This window comes from Serpula lacrymans (genome assembly GCF_000218685.1).
Source record: "Serpula lacrymans var. lacrymans S7.9 unplaced genomic scaffold SERLAscaffold_9, whole genome shotgun sequence".
NCBI lineage: Eukaryota > Fungi > Basidiomycota > Agaricomycetes > Boletales > Serpulaceae > Serpula > Serpula lacrymans.
In genome coordinates this window covers 1,972,374-1,988,829 of record NW_006763298.1, presented here as the reverse complement: position 1 = coordinate 1,988,829, position 16,456 = coordinate 1,972,374, and the positions used below count along the sequence as shown (strand labels likewise).

Here is a 16,456-nt window from a genome sequence, read left to right as displayed (position 1 = left end):
TATGGATATGGAATGTGATTATTTTGTTACACTTGGAATGTGCAAGCCTGGTAACACTGAGTTCTGGATGTACAAGTGGTTTCTGATAAGCCCATTTGTGAACGGGTTTGAGATGTATTCTGATGATGAGGTTTTCAACTGATGAATACCAAATTACACTGTTGAAGTGTACAATTGTATTGGAGATGGTAACTACAATACAGGCATATATATATAGTCCCTAGTTTAGGGTAGGTGTTTGTGTTGAACAAACAGAGACAGGTGGTACCATAATAGGTAATGGTATGTGGGAATAGGTTGGTAAGTAGCGGTATGTAGCTACTTAGGAAAAGAAAATAAAGTACTAGCGAATACAGTTTGTAACAGCAGCAAAAGCGAGGGCAAAATGCAATGTGTAGCCAGTGGCAATGCAAAAAATTGCCAAAAGTACCGAATGGAAAGCAAAGGTGAGCGTGACTGGATTGCCTAATAGAGGTGGTGCTGATCAGCCACAAGTTCGAAAAAGGCAATATTAATTACTATTCCACGTGGCACTGTGCCTGTGTGGCGCAAAGGCGAGTCTTTTGAATATTCGCTTCATTATTGACACCTGTCCATGCTACCAATCAACTTTGGTTCATGACATCCACGGACAACTTGAAATTGCAACTGTCCCCAGTTGCTTCCATAAAGGTAGGGTCATAGGGAATGAAACATGGCAACACATTAAGGGGTCATGTGGTCATAAAATTTATTCTGGTAAGTCATTAATTGTCATCTTCATCATCTGAGTTGTTATGCTCATAGTCAGGTTCATCTTCAGGCTCATCTAGGTTGTCATCATGGTCATCCAGTTCATCCAGGAGGGGCATAGACTGTTGGTTGAAATAGGAAAGTAGTCGAAATGCTGCAATTGCTCTTTGTGATACTGATCCATCCATTTCTTTCAGAACATACAATCCTCCTTTAGTACATCACACAATTTCATAAGGGCCATTGTAACAAGGCTTTGCTTTACGATCCAGCTCTTTCTCAAGGCAACTGTGTGGATTTTTGTGCAAATCCAGCGTCATATTTTATTGAAATCACTGTCATTCCTAGCCTGAACCTTTACTCAGTTACAAAAACCATATAGAATACATATCACTCAGCATGACAATTTTGCTACATCATGATACAAATAGAATACACCTAATCCATGAATTTGGAATTTTTCATGTCTTGGAGCATAAAAATGTCGTGATCCTTCAAGATCTTTTTCCCGTCGCGAGCTTCCAGTGGCCTGGATATGTCTATGTGATTGACACCAGCTGGGTAGCGTGCCTCCTCAATGCTTCCTGCCCAGTCAAAGTCGACGATCATGAACTGTGTTTTGTTGGTCTTGGACACCATAATATTCGTGTCGCGAATATCGCCATGGACGTAACCAGCTTCGTGAAGACTTTCCAGTTTTGCGGATATATCGGTGAAGACAGAAAGGGGGAGCCGTCCCGTGCGGGCACTCAGCATCTCAAAGTCGGCAGGGAGCATGTCCATGACCACCATGAACCAGCCACCGGCGATCTTTTCGAACCCTCGCAAGGCTGGGGCACATCCCAAAGATGCAAAGTGTTTATGGGCATCACACGAATAAGTTCGAACGAATTTGATACAGATATGATCGCCTTCGTCCTCAGTTCCGGAAAAGACGAGCTTGTCAGAGTCCAGTTCTATCACGTACCGGAAATGTTTCAGTGTATTGCTGTGAAGCGATCTGTAACTCGTTGGGTACGCGAACATATGAGGGGGGACTGGTGCGGAAGTAAGAAGAGGGGTTTCTGTCAGGTTTTCGTAATACTCATTCAGCCTTTCGGCAGCTTTGCGAAAAGCGGCCATGTGACGTGTCACAGTAAGTCGATTGTGGATATCGGTGGAATGAAAGTGAAACGCAATAGGTGTTGACAAGATCTGTACCGTCGGACGCAAATTCCATGCGGCACCGGCAAACACTATATGTGGCCCTGCAGAAAGAACCAATTAGCTCCCCATAGAACCAGTACAGTATGCAGGGACCAACCGAAAATGGCGAGAAGGAGGCAGGGCAAAGGGGATCTGCTGAATTTGACAGCCTTATCTCTCGTCCCCTCCAGGTAGTATCCTATGGCTTGGAAATACGGCTCGGCTGATGCATTCCCGGTTTCGTTCTTGTATTCGGCGATCACATAACGATGTCCTTGGGATTGCATGTCTGCATCCGTAATATATGCAGTAGTTTTCGTTTTGGTGATGGTGAAGTGGAAGCGGTACTTTTGAAATACCTTGTCAACAGCTTCAAGCCGTCCATTCTCGTTTTCATACAAGGCCGACATGGCTATCGCGAGGTGCTCGACGAAACTGTTGTCGTCAGCTGTTACATCAATAGTCTGACAGTCATCAAGAAACTGGCCAAAGACAGGATGTAAGAGGGTTACGGGGATAGTTTCCTCATATTCGCGAGGACGACCACAGGGTATAGATTTAAGGTGTTGTGAATTATTCTGTCGTCTCCGAAATTCAGACGGGGTGCCAGTGGCTGAAGGCTTCTCCTTTGGAGTGGATATTAGGAATTTATTGCGTGCAGTCGCGATCGGATCGCCATTTCCTACGTGACGATATGCCGATGGAGGATGTCCCGTTATCTCTGTGAGCTTGGGTGAGTACGAGCCAATACCGTCATGCTTTTTGCTTACTTTCATCGAGTAGCTCGACGACAACACGTGGCATCTGAAGAAAAGGGACGTCATCGAAGACCTCCTTCAGAATCACAGTCCCTTGCAGCATTTGACCCGATCCTGTAGCACCAAGAATCTCGTGGAGCTCGTCATCGTTGTTTGCTGTAACCTTGTAAACTCTGAAGTCAGCAAAGGGTATAATACCACTGTATGCCGCCTTGATCGAAGTGTTGAGATCGCGAATACCGGCCTTCGCTGGTATTGTGACTTGAAAGCAACCCGCAAGATCTGCCCCTCGAATCCAAGATTTGATGGAAAGCACGTCTGGTAATGTGAAGAGAATGATCATCATGATTGAGGTTGAGTTGGAATTGCAAGTGCCACATACCAATGATAAGGTGAAGTTGGTTTCTGGCAGGCGGTTGCGTAAAAACATCTGACAACTGCTGCCCCGCCTCCAGAGGATTTTCCAGACTGGGACTGGTGAGATTGCTGAGCACACCTTCAAGTGAATCACCTCCTTCATATGGAAAGGAAACTTTGTAGAGTTCGAGATTGGTCGCCTCCACATCGCGGAACGTGACAAACCTCTTGTCCTTGATGATTTCTTTGAGGTCGTAGACAGTCTCTGAACTTGAGACCTTGACAGTAAAGATGGCGCTGATTTTGTCACCGCGCACCCAGCAGTTAATAGTCAAATCTGGGACTTCAATTTTGCGTGAAACTGAGTCATAAAGTTTGCCGTCAGAAGGGTAATAGGATACAGTGATAAATGCGTACAAGAACTGGGTGCACGGACGATGATGAACCACACCCCTTCCTTAGACTTGGGGAAAAGGGTTGATAATTTGGATCGTCTGGTGAGCTTCATTTCCTTTGAATGATCCCACCGACTAAGTTTGCCTTCCAGTTGCTCATCGTCAGGAAGGCAAATGGAGTAGAGATCGAGATACTTTGCTTCCACATCACGGAACTGTGAGGAGTTCTTGTTCTTGATGGCTTCTTTGAGGTCGTAGACAGTCTCTGAACTTGAGATGTCGACAGTCGAGATCCTTTCAACATCTTCACCGTAGACCCAACAGTTGAGCTTTTCCATGTTGTGGCACTTGGCTGGACTGAATGAAAAGATGAAAGACGGTGCGCGTGTGTGTGGCAACTCCGCCATACCTTGGTGGTGATCATGGATCACGTGCTACGCCTGGCTTGGGGGGTTTGGCTATCCCTGGGTTGGAGTTGAAGGTGTTCCGGAAAGACGTATGAGACTTGATGTTGTCCAAGCAGATTTACCTCCTTCTGTGGGTGCTTTTTGTACACCTGGCGGGGATTTATCTCTTTACAAAAGGCTTTCTCCTCAATCGTCTATCGCTTTCAGACTCGAGCATCTGCTCGCACGATGTCTGCACATCTCTCGCTACCCATAAAAAAGCTATATTGCTCGTTATAGACGCCCTTCGGTTCGATTTCATCTCCAATGATCCTCCACACCCAGCTTCTCCATACCACCACAATATCTTAACGCTTCCACGCGAGCTCACAGAACAACATCCAGAACGATCTTTTATATTCAATGCTTACGCAGATCCCCCGACGACAACTTTACAGCGGATCAAGGGCCTCACTACCGGCTCTCTGCCCACCTTCGTGGATATTGGCTCCAGCTTTGGCGGATCTGCTATCGAGGAAGATTCGCTCATACATCAGTTGCAAGTTGCAGGTAGAAAGGTGAGAACAATTCATGCATGTCTCTTTGCACGTTCTCTTAAAATTTTGAGGAAGATTGCTTTCATGGGCGACGACACGTGGACTACTGTTTTCCCGGATATTTTTGAATCCAACATGTCTTTTCCATACGACTCTTTCAATGTTGAAGATCTTCATACGGTAGATGAGGGTGTCGTCATGCACTTACTTCCCTTACTAAGTGATCGCACCTTGTCTTGGGATTTTGCGATTGCTCATGGCCTAGGTGTTGATCATGCTGGCCACCGCGTTGGACCTGACCACCCTACTATGAGAGCTAAATTGGCACAGATGAACGACTTGTTGATTCGCGTTGTTGATCTTCTGGAAGACGATACACTCCTTGTTGTCATAGGAGATCATGGAATGGACAGGACAGGAAATCACGGCGGAGACAGCGTCTTAGAGACAATGTCTGCGGTTTGGATCTATAGCAAAGGACCAATACTTTCAGGGCGCACCTCTTCGATACCACAAACCATCTTGCCCAACATCGTTTTCCCAGGAGCTTCAGTTCCTCACCGCCTTATTCAACAAGTTGATATAGTGCCATCATTATCTTTGCTTCTCGGGCTGCCAATACCATTCAACAACCTTGGGAGTATCATTCCTGAATTATTTGATCGAGACACCGAACACTACATACTAGAACAAGCTTTGGATGCCAATGCTGTACAGATCCAAAAATATACCGAAACCTACCGTGCAACGTCCTCTGGTAAGGAGTTAGACGCCGCTTGGCTCGACTTTCAGAGCGCGTGGGCTGCATCTCAATCAACTTCGTCCGAGGAGCGGGTGGCTTCTTTGTTCGACTATAACCGTCTTGTACTGTCTTCATGCCGTGTGCTTTGGGCGCAATTCAACAGTATTTTAATCGGTTGCGGACTAGCTGTGATTATCGCCGGCGTGCTAGCTGGCCTTGTCCTTTATCTAGGTCTCAACTACTCTGATAAACCCGAACAGTGGCTTAGTGATCAGTTATCAAGATGCTTGTTTGGCATAGTAGGTGGTGCAGTCGCAGGAACGGCTGTGTATTTCCTCCTTAAGAGCCGAGTCGAAGGAATTGGTGCAAGTCACTCGATAATTTTCAGCAGCGCATTTATATCGTCTCTCGTGATCATCATCTCTTCCTACGCATCATTTTCTTTCAATGCGCTGAAATCGATATCTCTTCCTCTCGTCTTGCACGCACTATGCTTTGCCTCAAACTCATTCACAATCTGGGAGGATAGACTTGTTCTCTATCTCCTGTTAACGTCCATGGTTCCCAGTGTTTTGACCGGATTCACCGCTCCGACTCCTCGCCTTCGTTATCGCATCCTGGGTTACTCTGCTGTTTTCGCGATTTGCGTCCGGCTTATGGCTATGAGCACTGTGTGCAGAGAAGAACAACAAATACACTGTCTTGTCTCTTTCTATTCCTCATCCTCGTCCTCAGCTCCCCATTTGCTCCCCCTTTTCCTAGCCCTCCCTACGTCCTTTGCCTTGCCTAGAATAATGAAGAAAATATTGAGCACTTCGAAGTCAGATGGGTGTCTCGCCGCCTTTTTCTTGCCGTATTTCCTAACTCCAGCACTTGTAGCTGGAAGCTTATTCTGGATGCTTGAATGGGCCCAATCAGCAGATCTTTTTGATGAACTCGCTGGTGATAATCTGAGGGTCATCAGGACTATCATGGCTAGAGGTGTAATCGTGGGCATGGCGGTCGTTGGCCTGGCAGTCTGGAGAGTCGTCCCGGTGTGCCTCGAAATACAACGGGACCAACAAGTGGACACTGAGACTAAAGGGACAACCCACGATCAGGATGAAAAGAAACAAGTCACTGTCCTGGGTTTTGCAAATGCATTTGGTTCACCTTACCTCATATTTTGGTCTATCTTTTTAGCTCTCGTTTGGGCTACGACACAATTGACAGGCCAGATAATACTCGGATTGACAACCATCGCGCTGTTGGCTTACCTAGAGGTTGCCGACGGCGTTCGAGATGTGGTTGGTTTGAATGCTGCCTTTACATCCGGAAATCCTTCCAGTATCTCAGATTTGGATTTGTCACACATCAGGGTTCCACTCACGTTCTCTAAAATTGTGCCGCTTGCCCTTCTGGGTATTCACGCATTCCATGGGACCGGGCACCAACCTACGATCCCTTCTATGCAATGGAAAACTGCGTTTGTGCTTGCAAAAAACGTAGTATTCCCTTTTTCGCAGGCTACCGTAATACTGAATACTCTTGGCCCACACTTCCTCCTCGCACTCGCATCTCCTCTGCTTGTCCTATGGAACCTTCCCCCCTTACCACCTCCATCGTTATCAATACCTTCTCTGCGAGCAGCCCTAGGTATATCATTGTACTATTCTACACTTCTGTTGGGGAGTGCAGGAAGTGCTGCTGCGCTACGGAGGCACCTAATGGTATGGAAGATATTCGCGCCCAGGTACATGTTCGCTGCGGTTTCGCTAATAGCCATCGACCTTGGTGCCTTGATTGGCGTGGTCATCGGAGTGGATAGGATCCGAGAACGGATAACTAAAATATTTCAGGCCATTGCATGAGTGTAGAGTGTGTGTGTCATCGTATGTTTGCGGATAATATCCCGCAATCAATAGACTGGCAGTTCATATTTTAGCAAAATTATTTATCGAGGCCAATAATCACGTCTTCATCAAACTAGTATTTGTAGCTTTGAGTTGTCTAGTGGGAATCGCTAAGTGTGGTTGGGTTTCTGTATGTGTTTATGCTCAACGTGACCGACCGAACTGACACTGTGGTGCAGTGGATACGATTTCAACAAACTGATTTGAATCGCAGAAGTAGAGGTAGCCAAGTTTATCATTGTGATTACTCTTTATGGAGTTCACCGTCGTACGGTACCTCGTGGTGAGGGAAAGCCAGTGGCGCTTCCAAGACATGACATCTCGGATTACGTTGAAGCCCTCAGTCCGCGGTAATGGTCATCGGTGGAGCTATGGATTGGGATCCAGGTCTTCCGAGTCCGTTGTAAGAAGGCTTCGAATGTTCGAAAGCCGGTCCCTTTAAGCTCGGAGACGCTCTAATACGTTTCTTTCGAAAGACAGTATGTGACTGTATTTGAATGAAGTGATTTGGACGAATCAATGAATTAACAGACATGGAAGGCAGCTATATCTCGTCCATGTACCCCCTAAGAGCAAAATGAAGTTGCATAGCGGCGGTAACCAGGCGTAGTGTCTGCTGGTAGCCGATTCGCTGACAGAGCTTTTTGGACCGACAGGTGTTTCATCACATCAGTCCGACTCACCTGGACGAAACGGTGTACGGTGGGCGTGCATCAGGAAAGGTGCATTTTTCTTTGAGTGCCTTTGATGCGTCTTAAAGTCTCTTTTTTGGCTTAAACTGATGCTGAGATTCACTCCCGCAAAGACCGGATAAGACAAAATAAGCAGGTGCAATTTCTGAAACTTCCTTATTTCATGCTTACTTTATTCTTAGAACCAGCTTAGAACCATCTTTAATTCATCTTGAAAATGTTACAAAAACACCTTCAAAATTCTATTGATGCTTATAGCAGCTTAAAAAATATTCCTTAGAAGTATCTTGAGAGATCTTAAAATGTACCAAAAGCATATCTTATTATAACATTGATAGCAAGAAAGCAAACATTCATGTACAGACTCGGACAAAATGACTAGTGGATTGGTATACTGATTAGCTGCAATAAACAGAATGAGCGGGGTGAGAGTCTGAACATACTGTGATTAAATATCCATAAGGCAGGCGCGAGGATCAACCTCATCGCTGTCCCCCTCAGAACCACACCGAGAACTCCCTTTCACATATACCTGGGCTTGTTCAACAATGTCTTCAAGCGTGCCCAGCTGGAGCTTCTTCATAGAGGTATGATAGTTCCGTGTCACTGTACCCCAGTTAGTTTCTGAGAAATTCCCATGGCTGCCGGTTTCTTTGCCCGTCGCCTTGTTGAGTTTGGGGATGGGCTTAAGATAAGATTTGATTGGTTTTGCCTGGCCCGAGCGTTGAATCTTGGGCTCCCAATGAACTTTGTGATTTGCCCACAAAGTCAGAATTCGCTCAATCTAGAACAACAGTTAGAAAATTTGAATTTTAACAGCAGCAAGGAACGTACAGCTGCGGCCGACATTGCTAGGGCGCCTAGAGGTGGGAATTTATCTGTGTCTGAGGATTGTTCATGTGTACCAGGTGCGCGAAGGGCCTCAACATTGATAGCGCCATTGATTGAGTTGAGGTGGGATGCGAATGTCTGTAAGATAAATGGTGATCGAAATACGCCCCGATAATCCTTGTAAATTAGTTTAGATTAGCGCGCCGTGAATAGACAATTATTACACCGGTAAAACTCACAGATATTTTGTCACCAAGATTTGCATATAAAAATGCAAGATCGCTAACCATTGATTTTGAGAATTCTTGACGTGCTTCGTAGGTGCTGAAATCTGGCTCAGACTCAAAGAGCTGGTCCACCATTGCATATGCTGTGGCACCATTGCACGCCATTCGTATACACGTTGGCCAAGCTGTATTTTCATTGAGAGAATGTAAGTGCTATAATAAAAGATAAAGAGCTTACTACGTGGCAGACAGCGTCATTCAGAGTGGCCCTGTACTTGATATCTGGATAGACGGTATTCCAGGTAGCCTGGATAGCTTCCAAGGACTTGTGATCACTTGCCATCCAGGGATTCTCAGTTGTTCCCAATAATTTCTCGTATGTTGGTATGAAGACAGAGCGCCACCTATTTCCTTGAAGACATCCTTGGGGCAGATTGCTGTTTTTTGCCTTGGTGGGCTCAGTGATAAGGGTATTTTCTTCAATTTTGATCATCTTCTGCGAGAATTATATGTGATGGTCAAGTTAACCATGGATATGTGAGTGGAGACATACCAAATTATCTATCCTTTGCTTCCCAGTCATTGCTGCATGTTCTTCACTTTCATCCTCATCCTCAAAACCGCCATCATGTTATATAGTGTATTCTTCTTCCAGTTGTGGCTGTTTTGAACCTAGTGACTCAGATGTGACCGATGTTTGCATGATTTGAGTGCTTGAGATTTTTGATAAGATGGAAGCACGGCTGGCAGCCTGAGATGATCCTCCGCCAGTAGAGTTTAAACTTGCTCCATTGATTGTTCTTGCACTGATAGCAACCTTTGAAGCCCAGTTGTTGACTAGACCCTTGAGTTTTGGGGCCTCCGAGTCTCTGATGGTAGCAGTGGTGGATGAGATGCTGTGATAGATATCACAACACAATGGGATCCGCACCCGTGTACAGTGATTCTGGACCTTCTGGGCATGCAACCAATCAGTATGCTTTCCAAGTACGCCTTGGTAGCTTAGTTGGTAAAAGCTCCAGACCATGAAAGCTGGAGTCCCAGGTTCAAGCCCTGGCCAATGCATGTTTTCTCATACTATAAACAAATGTCATAATTTGTCATGGGATCCTATATCTTCAATAGTAGGCTGGGATCCAGTTTCATCCACCTCCATGCTATAATCGCTGGACAAACTTTCTTCCTCACTATTGGGTACGTGCTGTGTGCTTTCTCGGCGGATTAGGCAACATTTTGGTTGAGATGGGGGAGGAGTCTTTGAGTGTGTACTGCTGGGATGCACTGAGATGCGCTTGGAGGGAGGGAGGATCAACATTGAGTTGTCAACATCCTCCGCCGCTTGTGAATCTTTGATTGCTGCAATAGCCTCAAGGCCAAGCCTGAGGGCCCGCTCTGTCTCCTCAGCAGTAAGTTTTTTTTTGCCAATGCTTCAGCCATCTGAGTCTGAGTTCGCTTTTTTGTTTGTGTGTCAAGCAGAATTAGACCAGGGCGCTGGTTTGTGTTTTTAGCACGGGTTACTTACTGGGTGACTCATTGCATTATTGTGATGGGGATGTTGACAAGAGTGAAGATGTAGCTTGGGGCTGCTGAATTGAGGTGAGTACTAGTAGTAAACAGGGTGTTTTTTTTTCACTGTTAGGCTAAATGCTATGCTATAGTCACACAATATTATTTTATCACTAATTTTCCCTCAAAACTTACTATTCGGACACAAGAAATGGCTCCTGCTATAGTACCAAGAACTCAGCCCAGTCGGCAATATCAACACTCCCGGCCTCTGTCCTGCAAAGCTCTCGGATGTAAATGTTGGTTTTGAAACTCTTCAGGTCTCACACAGCACCTACATGCTTTCCATCCACATTTCACCGGATCTGAGCCCATTGTTGCAGACCAAGGCCAAGACAACTTACCACAAGCACAAGATGAGGATGGGCCAGAGCTTCAAGCTGGTGAAAATTGGCCACATGAAGTTGAATACCACCCTTTGTTGAATGGTGTGTATTCTGATTTATTGCGTAGTAAGGATCACATAACTGATATCTACTACAGGCCATGCAACAAATTTGGTCATGATATAGCTCCTGGAGCTGCACCCATCTCTCCTCAACACCCATCCCCAACCAACTGGACCCCATATTGTGACCACATTGAATTCAAAACCTCCGAGTTTCTATATAAGAAAACACAGATGTCAGCCGGTGATATTGACACACTCTCCAACCTGTGGAAGGCATCACTTCTCAAGAATGGACTCACCAATGGAGAAGTTCCCTTCACAGATAGCCAGGACTTGTACCAAACCATTGATGCAATACCACTGGGTGGGATACCATGGGAATCATTTTCATTGTCGTACAATGGAGATGTCCCAGAAGCATCTAACCCGTCATGGGTGGCTGGTTCCCATGGTGTCTGGTTCCGTAGCCCAAACACTATTGTACGCAAGATGCTTTCAAATCCAGACTTCAAAGATGAGATAGATTATGCACCTCTTCACGAGTTTGACGCAGACGGAAAACATCAATTCAAGGACTTCATGTCTGGCGACTGGGCAAGGACTCAAGCTGATAAGATTGCTGAAGACCCAATTACTCATGGGGCAATGGTCGTACCAATTATCCTTGGCAGCGACAAAACCACAGTTTCAGTTGCTACAGGCCACAATGAGTATTACCCTCTTTATGTCTCAGTGGGGAATGTGCACAACAATGTACAGCGTGCACACCAAAATGCTGTTGCCCTTCTAGGATTTCTCGCTGTCGATGATGAGAACTGCAGTTAGAAAACCACACACAAAAACAAACTAACACACAATCCTCCCAGATTCCACGGAACTTGTTTATGGGCTTTGCCTCCTAGAACAGTGGGTGCTCTGGTTGTTCGTGGGGTGGTATGTATGAGGATCCTTCAAAGTAAAACCCAGAGGTGTATGAGTGTGGGTTTTGAGGAGGAGGGATAGTTGAATTTATAGAAGGATAGGGGGTTTGTGATGAGTATAGACGAGCACTACCTTGCTAATTGTAGCACAAGGTAGGTTTGAGAACAACAAGGATGACGAGGTGACAAGGTTCCCAGTGATAGCAGGCTCCTGACGCACAAACTGTAGTGCTCAGAAGGACTCTAATCGAAAGGGATGACAATGACTTCAAAAATGGGAAGTGACGATGACAGCAGTTGACAGTGGTAGAAGTGGGAAGTGTTGTGACCAGACTGGATCACAAGTAGCAGAGTATTGAACTTGAGAGTAGAGAAGAAGTCTGGATTGGATTTCTTGTTCTTTTTACAATGTAAAATACAGGGGTTTATATAGTAAAAGAAAAGTAGGCTATGCACAGTATAGCTGTGCAAAAAGAATGAGAAAGAACATGAAGGAAGGAATGTATGCTGACGAATCCTGCGTAGGTAGTACAGGATAAGATTGTCAAAAAAAGGAAAAGAAAGAGATAGAACAATGAATGCTGTGAGTAATGTCACAGGTTTGTACAGCCATAAAGTAAAGTCCAATAGCAAAAAGAGAGCAGGAAAATCATGATGTCATGGGAAGATGCAGTAAAAAAAGGGCAAGGCAAAACACTATCAGTATCAACACAGTTCCTTTATTGTCAGTCAGGCATTCTAAAAAAATATGTGTCCATAAAAATGATTCAAAAATCAAAAATAATCGCACTGTAAATGAATGTTCTGCTGAAGAAAAAGAAACTGGAGCCACCGGTCCACCACCTAGTCCAAATCCGACAGTTCCATGGCCTTACCAATGGACTGGTTGTGTTGGACCACCTGATCAAACGAGGGAGGGAGAGGAGTAGTTCCAATTTGGAACAAGTGAGTCCCAGGCAGCGTGTGGTAGGTGTAGCTGTAGCGAAGACGATGGACAAAATATAAGTGTACCCAAGTGAATGGGACAGCAATGAACATGGGCGACGCAAGGGGATGAACCTTCTCCAGCTCAAAAATTACCCACCCATGCTCCAACCAGGCAAGACGAGCGACCGATGTTTTGATAGTATATGATGGTAGATCGACGTCATGAAGATGGACCTGTTGCCCTATTTGAACCAGCCACCGGGGCTTTGCTGATATCAGCAGTGGCACGTGGTAGTCAACGGATCGGCGACGGAAGCGGATAGGAAGTGGTGACATCAGAAATGGTGGGGGTGCAAATAAAATGAGGAGGAGGAGGGTGGAGGTGACGGAAAAGTGGATTAGAATGGGGATCCAGAAACGACCGTCAGGTGAGAATAAAAAGGAGAGGAAGGGGCCCATGGTGGGGCTAGCCAAAGGAAGGGGAGTAAGGGAAACGACAAAAGCGAGGGCGCAATGCAATGTGTAGCCAGTGGCGACGCAAAAATTTGCCGAAATGCCGAAACACGGAAAGTACCGAATGGAAAAGCAAAGGTGAGCGTGACTGGATTGCCTAATAGAGGTGGTGCTGATCAGCCACAAGTTCAAAAAGGGCAATATTAATTACTATTCCACATGGCACTGTGCCTGTGTGGCGCAAAGGCGAGTCTTTTTGAATATTCGCTTCGTTATTGACACCTGTCCATGCTACCAATCAACTTTGGTGCATGACAGCGGAGAGGACCTTCTCAGCATGACTGTGTCTTTGTTGAGAGGGACCCCATGTTGACTGGGATGCAGGGATTGGATGTTGTCCGCATCCTACTGTTTTTTTCTTTCATCTTTCAGGATGTACTCTACCCATGTGCATTAGTGCACTGGTTCTCAAAAGTCCAAGAAGAGCCCGACAACCTCACCAGTATGTGGATGGTCCGTCCAGACTTCAATGAGGACCTATCACCAACAACTGAAGTGATTCACCTTGACTGTATCCTACAAGCCACGCATCTCCTTCCTGTTTTTGGTGACGACAGGATTCCCCGGCAGATATTGTTTCATAACTCACTTGATGCTTTTGCATCATTCTATGTCAACAAATTTATTGATCATCACGCTTTTGGATTAGCATCTTAGAATTACCAACTCTTTCTGTATCGAGACTTGTGTTCTGACTTGACCTTACTTGTGTTTTTAGTCTTAGAAACATGCTCAAAAAGTCTTACACCACACTTTCGATAACAATTTCACTTCCTGTTATTCTATCAAAACTGTGAGTAATGCCTGAGTAATGCCCCTCATCAGTAACACTAGAGTAACGCTAGAGTAACACATCCAGTAACGCGTCCAGTAACGCACCATTGAGTAATACCACCATTTCCAGATAGGCATTTTTGACTCTGATTGATCAGTACTCAAGCTAATCAATTCGTCATTGATGTCCGCTATTTTACATATTTTAACTTTTGATGGTCTTGATGGTCTTGATCTGCATTGCATTGGAGCAGTTAGAGTAATTTGAGCATGCAATTCTTAGCAAGCTTAACTCTCTTATATGTCTTGATATGTCTTAGTCCTCGTTCTAAGACGGTCTAAGTCTTCAAAGTCACTCAAAGAAAAATGCACCTTTCCTGATGTGTGGCTTTCATGCAATTGTTAAGTCCGCTTTCCTCCGATGTTCACTACTTTGATCATAATACTCCAATCAACCCTGGTGTACACAATACGTGTTTATGTAGCCACATTGATTACTGCGCTTGACTCCTTTACCTTGTTACGCACCGATAGCATCGGTGTATTGGTACTATTTCTTGCATTGGCCCTGCTTGCTTGGAAGGCCGTTCCTAGTCACTTTCCTAATTAGGATGACTGTGTCATCCTGCTTTAATGGGCGCGTGAAAATATCACCGGCTGCGCCCGTCCTGACAGCTATCACATTTTTATTTTTGCAGGGCGGCTTTGGACAATAGAGCACCGGATTTTACGTTCCGCCAACGCCCAGTATGAAATTCCTCATACTCCATATACTCATACCATGAACTCCAGTGCCAAACCTAGTGTCGCCAGCATACAACTCCCTGATCTACCCTCGTTCTGCAATGCAATCGAGTTGCGAGCCAATAGCCATTGCAGACCTGTTACCCAGGCTTCCCAGAAGTGGTTGAAGCAGGTTGGTCTGGGTTGTCCAGCTGAAGGCAATGCAAATTGTGAGGCATTATCGTGGGGTGCAATGAAGGTTGGTTTGTTGGCGGCCCTTTGCTACCCCAGAGCCGACGCAACTCAGCTCAGGCTATCCATGGATGTGCTCAGTCTAATGTTGTGGACTGCTGAGCGCTTGGTTGCTTCGAATGAAGCGAACATGGAAAAATTCGATGCTGTAGTGCAAAGCAACGTGTTTCTACAGTAAGTTGCCAGTGTTATCATACTAAGCGTATCAATGAAGCTAAACGAAATACAAGTCTATCAGATAGGCTATTGCGACTTTCTTCTAAATCCCCAATCTGGTATGATCGTTTCGATCGTTCTCTGTATGCATTTCGCACAGCACAGGTTGATCTCGCCAGAAATCGTGGCGTGGTTCCGGATTTAGAAACATATATTGAGCTGAGGAGAGATTCGTCAGGGCTCAAGGTAGTTTTCGACATGATAGAATACACGCATGGTTTTATCTTGCCTGAGGACGTTGTGGACGACCCAACTTTCAGAAAGATGGTGGAAAATGCATGCAACGTCATCGCTTGGTCGGAGGTAGGCTGCCCTGCTTTTATGACTTACCGGTCTCTAATTCTATGTTCCAAACCGTCAGGATATTGTCTCATATTCACGTGATAACACCAAAAAAAATATGAACAACTTGATCACCGTTTTGATGGTTGAGAAGAGTATGTCAGTTCAGGCCGCACTCGAGTACTCAGGGACACTCGTGCAACAAAGCATCGATGCTTTTCTAGAAACCGAACGCATTGTGCCGTGCTGGGACAAGCAGGCCACTCGCGAGGATATCCGATTGTATGTGCAAGGTCTGCGGGATTGTATCGCTGGCTCTATCAACTGGTTCTATGAAACCGAGAGATATTTTGGGGATAAAGGAGAGCAGGTGAGGTCATATGGCTGGGTATTTCTCGAGTAGGACGATCTTTTTCTGCTTTGATATCCTATATGCCATCCTATCTACTTAGTAAATCTCACTTTCAATCTTTCGCACTCATCTATCGACTGCTGTGTTTGCTTTACATACAAGTAGACTGCATATTTATCTCTTAGTTTTCGCTCCGATGAAATCATTGTTTCTGTTTGGATAATGCTCAATCGATCGACATCTAGACCTTTTCTTAAAGCGCTGCACTGGCACAAAGTTTACTATTGTTATAGCGCGATCACGTGACACATTTTCCCTTAGGGCTGGCTTGAACGCGATCGCCAGACCTGTTGATGTCACGGTAAGGAGGCTTGGTTCCACTTTGACATACTGAAACTTGTTGTCCCTATTAATCTCATCCTTCCCTTTCCGCCCGCATTTTGGTTATCAGCCTCAAGGACGATGTCATCCAGCTCGCCGTCACTTTTTGAAGCGTCTTCATTCCCCGAGAGCACTGCAGCTTCATCGCCACCTCCTAGCGAGGCAGTATCGAATGCAGACGTCGAAGAAGACTCTCGAGAGGTGAGCGTCGTACGAGACATAGTGCGTTTTTATCCTGAGCTCACAGGTATTTTAATGCAGCCGTCTGAGCGCCCTTACTTTGTAGAAGATGAAGTAATTACGCGTTTTTCTCATTAAATGCATTTGTCGTTAATACGTTACAGGACTTTGAGCAACGATTCGCGCGATTGACTCGTCTACTTGAAAAATCGTCCGCGTATGCCA

General features: G+C 45.4%; 6 protein-coding genes across 6 annotated transcripts; 3 read left to right on the top strand and 3 right to left on the bottom strand.

Annotated features, from left to right (window-relative positions):
• Window positions 1-1,038: 1,038 nt before the first annotated feature.
• Window positions 1,039-2,306, bottom strand: SERLADRAFT_394603 (uncharacterized protein; the record flags this gene model as incomplete). The annotated part of the gene is made up of 2 exons (XM_007320496.1): window positions 1,039-1,979; window positions 2,036-2,306. The coding sequence occupies 2 exons, from the start codon at window positions 2,202-2,204 to the stop codon at window positions 1,171-1,173; spliced, it is 978 nt and encodes a 325-aa protein (XP_007320558.1).
• A 1,143-nt stretch (window positions 2,307-3,449) lies between these two features.
• Window positions 3,450-3,816, bottom strand: SERLADRAFT_472293 (uncharacterized protein; the record flags this gene model as incomplete). Its single annotated transcript, XM_007320495.1, has 1 exon — window positions 3,450-3,816. A coding segment is annotated over one exon (315 nt), but the record flags the coding sequence as incomplete, so codon positions are not given.
• A 119-nt stretch (window positions 3,817-3,935) lies between these two features.
• On the top strand, window positions 3,936-6,962 carry SERLADRAFT_371525 (uncharacterized protein; the record flags this gene model as incomplete). Its single annotated transcript, XM_007320494.1, has 2 exons — window positions 3,936-4,391; window positions 4,446-6,962. 2 exons carry the CDS (start codon window positions 3,936-3,938, stop codon window positions 6,960-6,962), a joined length of 2,973 nt encoding a protein of 990 aa, XP_007320556.1.
• A 1,182-nt stretch (window positions 6,963-8,144) lies between these two features.
• SERLADRAFT_440046 (uncharacterized protein) lies at window positions 8,145-9,337 on the bottom strand (the record flags this gene model as incomplete). The annotated part of the gene is made up of 5 exons (XM_007320493.1): window positions 8,145-8,480; window positions 8,531-8,704; window positions 8,767-8,967; window positions 8,993-9,250; window positions 9,308-9,337. 5 exons carry the CDS (start codon window positions 9,335-9,337, stop codon window positions 8,145-8,147), a joined length of 999 nt encoding a protein of 332 aa, XP_007320555.1.
• Window positions 9,338-10,942: 1,605 nt separating this feature from the next.
• SERLADRAFT_440045 (uncharacterized protein) lies at window positions 10,943-11,536 on the top strand (the record flags this gene model as incomplete). Its single annotated transcript, XM_007320492.1, has 1 exon — window positions 10,943-11,536. The coding sequence occupies one exon, from the start codon at window positions 10,943-10,945 to the stop codon at window positions 11,534-11,536; it is 594 nt and encodes a 197-aa protein (XP_007320554.1).
• A 3,023-nt stretch (window positions 11,537-14,559) lies between these two features.
• On the top strand, window positions 14,560-15,898 carry cyc8 (putative terpene cyclase; the record flags this gene model as incomplete). The annotated part of the gene is made up of 3 exons (XM_007320491.1): window positions 14,560-14,994; window positions 15,051-15,339; window positions 15,398-15,898. The coding sequence occupies 3 exons, from the start codon at window positions 14,627-14,629 to the stop codon at window positions 15,719-15,721; spliced, it is 981 nt and encodes a 326-aa protein (XP_007320553.1).
• Window positions 15,899-16,456: the final 558 nt, after the last annotated feature.